The sequence below is a fragment of the Nannochloropsis gaditana genome (genome assembly GCF_000240725.1).
Source record: "Nannochloropsis gaditana CCMP526 unplaced genomic scaffold scaffold892, whole genome shotgun sequence".
Classification (NCBI taxonomy): Eukaryota; class Eustigmatophyceae; order Eustigmatales; family Monodopsidaceae; genus Microchloropsis; species Microchloropsis gaditana.
Genome location: NW_005803061.1, coordinates 863 through 10,718, shown reverse-complemented (window position 1 = coordinate 10,718; position 9,856 = coordinate 863). Strand labels below are relative to the sequence as shown.

The window sequence follows — 9,856 nt, the reverse complement described above, 5'->3', positions numbered from 1 at the left end:
GAGAAAGCGCACCTTTTTGCGGGACGAGGGGTTGCCCCCTCCCTCCTCCGCCCCCCCCTCGACCCACAGCCGGCATGGGGGAGCCGTTATCTGAGACAGAGTACGAGCCCGCGCTGCCCTCGTCGTTGCCCGCAGGATGCGACGGATAAAGTGAGGCCATGGCAATGAATGTTTGTGGAGGTCCTTTCTTTTTATGGATTGCGGGCGATGCGCGTGCTGATAATGGGCTGTATCCCTCTTAGTGTACCGCCTGATCTTCCCTCAGTCTCAGCCACTCCTGCCTTCCCTGAATGTAACTATGCACTCCCCCGGCAATCGGTGTCCTCCGGGCGCAACTGAAAGTCTTTATTGGTGAGAAACAATGGAGACAAGAGTGATGGGGATGAGCTCGGGAAAAGTGCTGAGATGGCGCCAGAGACATGATGCCTCGGTGATTCAAATTGACGATGACGACGCGCGCTCGAGCAGTAAGAGGGCTTGAGGCCCGTAATCCGCCTCATCCGGCACCACCACGGGTGTCATGGCCATGGAGACAACATGAGAGTGAGTTGTACACCATGCTGTGAAGGAAAGGCGGACAGGCCGCAGGTTTCGGTGGTCATGTCGAGGATTTATTTCTGTTGCCCCGATTGTTACTCGTGGCCTCGGAAACAACTTGACAGGCCCTTCAACCCATCGCAGGGTTGCTGCGGTGGGCGGCTTTCGAGACGGGAATCCGCGCGAATGGGTGAAATTCTTTAACGTGGCACGATCGGCACGAATGTCTTCATGCCAATGTATCCTCCCTGGACTGCCAGACAGTATCACGAAGCTTTAGAAAAGCAGCAAAGACAGTCGAGTATCTCCTCCTCACTTTACGACATGCAACACATACATCAGGACGGCGTCCCCTCAAGAACTGCGTTGTTGTGATTAGGCACCATGAAAAAGAGCTTCTTTGGTGGCGTCTCGCGACAGTCCCACGGGATACTGATAAGAGTATTCTTGTGTGCTATACTGGCGTCCTCATCTTCAGGTAGGCGGTGCACTTCTTCATGATTCAGCCGCCAAACCCCATATTTCAAGCAGTATGCACCATCGTTATTTCCTTTTGGTCTTATTCTGCTATGTTTTGCGTTTCTCCATGCCTTGGGGTCACTCGCCCATATTTCGCGTTGTACCAGCCTACGCTGGAAGTGATGCAGTCCAAGCCATCGACCTCTAACAGTGCAACATATGCCACAAAAGCACTAGACGGTTCCCCTTTCGCGACCCTGTTGTAATGCAGTACTCTTTTCCTTCGCCACACAACAACAGCCTATACCATAAATTCTCCTTCCCGGTCAGTTTCCGCCTCCCCATTGTGGCGGCCTCTCCGGGAGTCGAAGCCCCCCCGTGCCTCCACGCGACTTCATTCCGCCGCTTCCTCCGGTCCGGGAGCCTTTGAAAACGATGACAGTGGATGGAAAGACGTGACCTTCATCCCTCAAAAAACAGCCGACCTGAAGCCTGGAGCATTCCGCCTGCCCCGACTTACAGACTTCTTCGCCACCCTGCCGCCCGCCTCGCGATGGCACAAGCTGCTGCGCCGGAAGAAACCCGCGTACGAAAGCTTGAGGCATGACGACTACGTCGAGGCCTGTCGCTCTTTGGGGGTCCCTCCTGACATCGAGGAGGACAAACTCGCCGCCAAGGTTGAAGCCTTGCTGGTCAAGTATGAGAAGGACCGGAAGAAGCGGATTATGATCGATTGGGCTAGGGACAAGATTTTCGAGCACCGCATCTTCCTGCAGCTGGACGGACAGGCGGTGAAGCCTCCGGGGGGCATGGACATGCGCCTGCTTGACGAGAGGTTTCTAGAAATTTCCCCGAAAGATACCCTGGACCTGATGACGGCCCTCGACCTCTCGCCCGCGGATTTGAAAGGGAAACCGGGCCCGCTCACGGCCGTGGTGAACAACCCCTTGCTGCGAGCATTGCAGATCACCCGCTTGGTGAAAATGGGGCGGTTCGTACTGATGGCGTTCGGCGAGTCCCTGGAAGCCCCCAACCTCCGGCGCTTGCTGTGGCCGGGTACTGTGGGGCTGGCCTTGGCGCTCTGGTTCGGGAACGCGGTGGACTTCGTCCCTTTGAAATACGTGATCACCACCGTCGTCCACGCAGGGCCCATATACAACCGTGGGGAGGCCAAGCTGGCAAACAGGCGGGAGCGGCGGCCCATCAAGTGGACGAAGCTCCTCTTGTCCTTGGCTTTCATGGCATTGTCGACCGCGGGGGCCTGGGCGGGCGGTAGAGCCTGGTGTGCCTTGAAGTATCCGACGGGGGACTTGCCGGAAAATATATTTGTCCCCTTGGTGGCGAATCTGGTGACCTACGTCATGAGTTCATGTTTCTTCATTCGAGAGAGCACGTTGGCAGGGGGCCGCGCGGCGCGGGACGCAGAGGGTGGCGACGGAGGGAAGGGGGGGAGAGGGGGAGGTCGAAGGCCAGCGTGATCTCAATCCAAAGGGGGGAATGACAGGCGGAATCAGGCGTGATTGGACAAAGAATACGGGGATGAGTGGTGAGTAGATGCGTGGGATCCCCCCCACGCACAGCATGGCGGTTGTGGCGGCTAAAGAAATCCCAAAACCGAGTCGCGGCACCCGAGGAAGCATTGCTTGAAGTCCTTTGGCGGAACTCTTTTCTCTTTCTTTCTCACCTCCCTTTGCCTACATTTGGAGTGCCCTTTTTCCTCTCTTCGTAAGCTCATTGATGCGCGTCGATTGCTTAAGGTATTGTCCAGAAGGCCCACAACTGCCTCTTCTTTCGTCCCAAAAGTACTTGCTTTGCTGCCCCGCCCACGTCCTCTTGTCGCGCTTATCCTCTTCATCCTTCCTTCCATATCTCCTCTCTGCCCCCCTCCTGCCCTCCCCGCGACAGGGTCCTCCGTTTCAAGCTGTCCTCGTTAGCGCTCCCATTCCGCCCCACGGTGCACTTCCGCAGCCTGGCTTCTCGTAAGTCCGTTTATCCACACTTGTCTCCGCCAGGCACGGCGAGATGGAGGGCCTGAGACTGCCGCGTTGACACGCTCCCGCAAGCGAGTCCTCCGAGCATCCTCGCCCCTGCCCTCTGGGCGCCTCCCTCTCTAAACCTTGGGGCCGTGCGAGGAATAATCCGTCACACCGGGCGTCACGTACTTGGTATAATTCTTCTGGAACATAGCCCCCAGCTTCAAACGCTGCGCGTCGTACGCGGCCTTGTCTGCCCATGCCGTCCGAGGGTCCAGGACGTCACTGGCCACGCCATGGAGGGCCTTAGGGACCGAGAAGCCGAAGACCGGGTCTGTCGAGAACGACGCGTTTTTGATGGATCCGTCCAGGATGGCATCGATGCAGGTACGAGTGTTCTTGATGCTCATGCGCTTGCCCACACCGTAACCCCCGCCGGTCCAGCCCGTGTTGACAAGGTAGGTAGCCTGTTTGGAGGGATGGATGGGACCGAGGAGAGTGTAAGAGGTGTGCTCGAGTCTTCCCATAGAAGCACGCCGCTGAGTCTCACGACAAGTAAACTTGAATTCCTATAGGCATGCAAACGTCTTTCTGGCCTCTTTCACGCACCGTGCCGTGTTTCTCCAATTTTTTCTGCAACAGGTCTGCATATTTTGTGGGGTGCAATGTCAGAAACGCGGCGCCGAAGCAGGCGGAGAAGGTGGCTTGCGGCTCAGTGATGCCACGCTCCGTGCCCGCCACTTTGGCCGTGTAACCGCTCAAAAAGTGGTACATGGCTTGTCCCGGAGAGAGCTTCGCGACGGGCGGCAGGACTCCAAAGGCGTCGCAGGTCAAGAAAATGACTTTATCGGGATGGTCCCCCATGGAAGTGGGTTCGTAGTTGTTAATATGGTGCAGGGGGTAAGAGACTCGGCCGTTTTCGGTTTTGCTCGTGTTGTAGTAGTCGGGGACTTTGGTAGTGGGGTCGATGTAGACGTTTTCCAGCATGGCGTCCCGCTTGATGGCCCGATAAATGTCCGGCTCGTTCTCCTCCGAGAGGTTGATGGTCTTCGCGTAGCACCCGCCCTCGAAGTTGAAGATGCCGTGGTCGTCCCATCCGTGCTCATCGTCGCCGATCAGGTACCGGCCCGGGTCTGCAGAAAGCGTCGTCTTCCCAGTGCCGCTCAAACCGAAGAAGAGGGCAGTGTCCCCCGCCTTGCCCTTGTTCGCAGAGCAGTGCATGGGCATGATCCCCTCAAGAGGCAGCCAGTAGTTCATCATGGAGAAGATCCCTTTCTTCATCTCGCCCCCGTAAAAGGTACCCCCAATGATCGCCACTTTTTTCTCCAGATTGAAGGCGACAAAGACCTCGCTGTTGATCCCGTGCTCCTTCCATTTCTCGTCCACCACACGACAAGCATTGATGATGGTGAAGTCCGGGGCAAAGCCCTCAATCTCCTTCGTCGACTGGGGCCTGATAAACATGTTGGTCACGAAATGCTGCTGCCAGGCCTGTTCCGTGAGAAAGCGCACCTTTTTGCGGGACGAGGGGTTGGCCCCGCAGTAGCCGTCAAAAATATAGGCCTTGTCCAGTTTGTTGTAGTGCGCGACGCATTTCTTGTAGAGTTCCTCAAACACCTCCCCTTTCATGGGCTGGTTCACCGAGCCCCACCACAAGTTATCCTCGCTGGGAGCCTGCTTGACGATCCACTTGTCCTTAGGCGACCGGCCCGTGAACTTGCCTGTGTCCACGGCAAACGTGCCATTCGCCACAAAGGTTCCCTGAGAGGGCGAAAGGGCAAAGAAGCAAGGAAGATGTGAGGAAGTAGTTCGGCAGGAAACAACCTGGAGAGATCGTAAAATAGCAGGAAAGAGAGGGAGAGGCAGGAGGAAGGATATCCTGTCGGAGGACAGAGGACGGGCTCCTCATAGCAGGTGGTTGAATGAAAGGGAAGAAGCATGAAGCCGCTCAAAATCAAAGCAAACGTGGGTATCTTACACATCATCGATGACACATGCCAGGAAAAGTCACTGCGGGCTACTCGACAAATAAGAGATGAGGGAGACGTACCTCCTTGTTGGCCTCCTCATGCTTGGCTAAATCCGGATAGGACAGGTTACGGAAGATAGTGGTGGGGTTTGTGATTCCCAGTTTGTCCAAGCCCAAGGCAGAGACGGCGGGGGAAGCGAATGCACTGTGTCATGATATATGCCACGTGATAGTGAGAAGCTATGGTTGATGGACGGGATGGGCTGATTATAAACGTGCCGAGGAGTAGACCCGAGAATGCCTAGATGCCTAGACTCATTTTATTTCAAGATTGTCCACGCTAGTTGGACGCGTGATGTTATGAAAGTGCTGTAGCAGGTTGGAAACTTTTAAGATGTAGTCGTGTCGAACTTTAACAAGCACGAATGAAATGAGGCTAGATCTCGCACCTGTGCAACCTACATATGGCGGATGACCGCACCACAAGCAAAATACCTAAAGCACGCGCGACAAACTTCCTATGGCATACCAGACTAATAAAGGGAGACATCAACGACATTTTTAGTAGCAGAGACATATATATGTAGTTCGTACCGTGCCTGATTTTGCAGAGAGTGCAAGGCCAAGCGGCGCCCGCTGCGCATCATTGTCGAGAGCAACATGACGGCTGTCTGGAATAGATGAATAGCCCAAGAAAATAACGCGTCAGTATTCCGTCCGTTTTAAATACTCAATGAACTTCCTTATCTGGTTCTGATGCGTGCACGTGCCGCGGAACACGCCCAAACCCAAAAGATCAAGTCGCCTCAACATGTGCTCTGAGACTGCGCACCGCACGTCTCACTGAACTTCAACATTCCTTTCCTTGCTCAATTTGTTCCAGCTTGGTTCCTGCGTGAAGGCAGCCCTGGACACACGCCCCAGCAAATCCTTTATGCACAAATCAATGGATTGAAAAGGTGCCTCCGCAAGAGTTCAGATGGACGGATGCACAGATGGTGAGTATTCGTCCAGTCGTTAAGATACGCTTGTGTCCAAACCGCCGTAGCTTGGAAAAGGGGGCGCTTTGGCATTGAAGTGGCTTTACAAGTGAATCTGGTGCATGCTCCCTACTCTCTTGCAAACCGAGCTACCTTTTTCGATACTCCATCATGTCAGGCTTTTTATTGGGTATTGCACCATTGATGTCAACGTTGGGTAGAGGGTTGATTCCCACAAGACCAAGCAAAAAACAGCTTTGGGGAAGGATGTTAATTTTGTCCTCTGTGTCCTGTGTCGGTACCAAGGAGAACAGGTAGATAAATACCGTCGTCGACCGTGTCCGACCCGAAGAGAAACATGTGTACAGGAAGGACCGTCCAGCAAAGGATGATGTTTAGCTATTGGTTTTTGGGAACTTTGTTACACTCATCAGTTCACCTGCGTGCGTTGCAGGAATTAGCTTTGTACTTTGTGTGGGACATTTCTAAGTCTACATTCAGTGTACATTAGCATCGTGCGGCAACTTTTGTTCCATTTGAGCTGACATCCTGTCGTTAATTCACCGGGCGAATCGTCGCCTAGCTCTCCGCTGTGACTGCGCCCTTCTGTTCTCCTAATTCCTCCTCCTTCTCCTCCTCCTCTTCTTCCTCCTCCTCTCCCTCCTCCTCTTCCTCCTCATCTTCCTCGCCTCTCTTTGCATCCTCCTCCCCCTCCTTCTCTTCTTCGCCTCCATCTTCTTGCTCTTCGTGTCCTCTGTGGACCCCGCTCACGTCAGCATGTCTTTCCTGAGCTGACCCTTCCTGGTCCTTCTCCCCCCCTTTTCCTTTGTACACTAGCCAATCCTCCTCCGGTGACATGATGGGAAAAGGGTGCGCTTCCGTGTTCAAAACATATTCATCCAAAGAAAACAAGCTCGGGTTTTCGAACAGGAGGAAGAGATACTTTAAGGTCTCCCCCAAGAAGAAGCTCTCCATCTTGTCGATTCGGGGGGAACTCGGGTCCCCCACATTCTCCAGTCCTGAATACCCGCCCGTCGGGATCTTGGCATGGGCCTCAAAGGCCTGGAAGATCTGCCACGCCCACTCCTGATAGACGGCGTCGCCGGTCACCCGGTACAGGTAGAAGAGAGACTCCACCGTCTCGGGCCGCAACATGTTGTGCGTGTCGCGGGGCTTCACGTACAAGTCTGAACCCGACGAGGAGGAGGCGGAAGGATTGACACGGAAATGAGCTATTTCCGGAGATAATCCCGTGGCCGTTTGGTTGTAAAATTCGAAGCAGGTGACCATCAATTCCCGGGCCATCTCCATGTGCCCGCCCTCGCCTGTCGGGTCAATGCCATGATGCACGCCAAGGGCCAGGGTGCCCGGTAGGTAGCAGACCAAATGGTCCATCTTGGGCGAGAAATTAGAGCCAGAGGCCAACTCGGCAATGAAGGCCCGACCCTCCGGCTCCGAGTGGCGGAACAGCTCCGCCTTGATCCCGGCCACCGCCTCCAGGTACCTGTCTCGGTAGAAAGCCTCCCGCTTCCCCGTGAGCAGCCACTGTTTGAGCAAATACTCGTAGTAACTGTCTCCGCGCGCGCCCAGGGTGATGGTAGACCCCCTGTTGAAGTCTCCCGTCCTGGCGTTGATAAACATGGGTGGCAAGGCCCGTCGGTGCCCGTGGGAAGGAAGCTTGGCCCGGGCTCTGTCCACGGCCCGCATGGAGTGCTCCGCCAACCGGTAAAGGGACTCGTCCTTGCTAACATGGGCCAGGTACTTGAACTCGAGCTGGATGGACGTGGCCTCCGAGACCGAGCTGTCCGGGGCCGTGGGGGGCGCGAAGGCCCGGGCTTCGCCCAGGACGGCGTCGGACCAGGGCACCCCCGACGGGCTCTCCATGGCCGACCGGAGGTTGCGGCCGAGAATTTGCGCCTTTTCTAGGAAGACGGGGTCCTGGGAGAAGTGGAAGGCGGAGAGGAGGCCACCGAGCACCCGGATGGTCACCTCGAAGACGTTCACGTGCACCTGCGGGCTCACGTCCAGGTCGGCCGCCACCCAATCTCGGGCGCCCCAGAACTCGTCCTTCTCCCCCACCAACCAGAGCAAATCCAGCGAGTCCACCAGAGTCAGGCCCAAGCCGAACCATTTCAGCCCCTTTTTTGCCACGGGGGCCAGCTCGTCCATGCCCCAGGCAAATTCCTTGTAGCCCTCCCACGCGTGCAAAATCGCAGCTTTCACCGCGCCCCGTCGGGCCACATTCAACGCCGCTTGTTCCTCGACGGACCGACCCAAAGCCTGGAGCTTCTCCTGGGCCTCTGCGAGGGAGAGAGAGGCGTGGGTGGGCAGGGAGGGGTCGCGGGGACCTGGATGCTCCACTGGGGCATCCATTTCCTCCCGCTTCTCACGAATACGGTCTGCTGCCGCTTGAGCGCGGGCCGCCAGCCTCACCCCGCCTTTCTCGTGCACCCGAGCGCCTCCTCCTTCTTGTCTTTCGCGGACCATCATCTCCACCGCCTCTCGGCTCTTGAAGTCCAACGGGGCCTGGGGCCTCCGGAACGGGTGGAGCCTGTCGTTCAGCACCCCCAGCCTGGGCTTATCTTCCTCTTTTTCAACGTCACTTTGGCCTTCACTATCTTCCTCTACTTCTTCACCTTCCTCCTTCCCATCTGCTTCTGCCTCTTCTTCCTCTTCCCCCCACCCATCCTCATCCTCTTCCTCCCACCTATCCTCCGCTCCTTCCTCCCACTCCTCCTCCCCACCTTCATCCTCTTCCTCCTCTTCGCTTCCCGCCCCATCATGTCCGTCATCACCCAAGCCGACGGCTTTCTTTGCGCCGTCTCTCTGCTCCCTGACACGTCCCTCCTTCTCCTCCATCTGCTCCAGGTCGTGATCCACATGATCGCGCCGAGAACCCTCGTCTTCCACCGAGGCTGGACGCGGCGTGCTCATGTCGTCCTTCTGCAGTCCTACTCCCGCCTCGGGTACTGCAAGATCACCGTCGAAACGTACCTTGGCGTGTGAGGTGGTCGTGCTGCTCAGCATGTGGCCCCTGCTGCCCTCATCCGAGCCGGAGGTGAGCATACTCACCACCAAAGAACCCCCGGTGGTGAAAGCGAACAAGCCCACGGCCATCAAGACTAGGCGACCTCGTAGAAACAGAAAGGTTTTAAAATTCCATCGTTTGTATTTCGACAAGTCTGCATGCTGCTCCTTGCTGTCAGCACGTCGGCGGGGGCAGTACATTCCAGCTTCCGGGTCCGGAGAGCGGCGGTCCATTATGCCCACACGCCCTCCCAAGCCCTAGCTGCGATGATTCTGTCAGTGAAGTGGTGCACAGGGAATCTGTAAGGCAATGTGAAAGTGCATTAGCATGGCTCGATCGCATGCGAGGAACAGCGGCTTGGTGGATGGCTATATGTAAAACGAACGGGGAAAGCGAAGTCGTTACATTTCTTCTGATGTGTGAAGAGTGCCACTTCTTGACCTCCCGCACTTTTCTGGTGCCATCGCACACGTACAGGCGCGCTTCAAGCCTATGTGCAAAAAACCATTCAAAAACCAAAAAACCAATGGCTAGAAATTGCGGTCGAATCACGGTTAGTGGTTGTTGTTCTCTTTCCGTTATCTCACGTACCCCCCAAAAAAACTTCACCATTTTTCCAACCCCATCCTTGTGATGCCTCCCACCACACGCATGCAGACTCGAACACATCAATCATTCACGTCGTATCTTCCTCTCCACTTCTCCTACATGTCTCCATGTCTCTCGGTCAGGGCCATTTGAAGAGGAGATAGACCGGGAGAAAGAGGCCGGATCCTCCGATGGAAGAGGTGGGAGGCACGTCGCCATGGTTATCATCCACGGCGATCGCGTCGTGTCGTCCTCGATCTTCGCAACGCTCACAGTCATTGTAACATGCCCATTCCACTCTGAACCATGCATGCCGACGCCT

The 9,856-nt window shown here is 56.0% G+C and overlaps 2 protein-coding genes across 2 annotated transcripts; both read right to left on the bottom strand.

Moving 5' to 3' along the window:
* Positions 1 to 6,307: 6,307 nt before the first annotated feature.
* MAN1 (mannosyl-oligosaccharide alpha-1,2-mannosidase) lies at positions 6,308 to 7,731 on the bottom strand (the record flags this gene model as incomplete). Its single annotated transcript, XM_005853439.1, has 1 exon — positions 6,308 to 7,731. A coding segment is annotated over one exon (1,234 nt), but the record flags the coding sequence as incomplete, so codon positions are not given.
* On the bottom strand, positions 7,680 to 8,599 carry NGA_2024900 (class member 1; the record flags this gene model as incomplete). The annotated part of the gene is made up of 1 exon (XM_005853440.1): positions 7,680 to 8,599. A coding segment is annotated over one exon (920 nt), but the record flags the coding sequence as incomplete, so codon positions are not given.
* Positions 8,600 to 9,856: the final 1,257 nt, after the last annotated feature.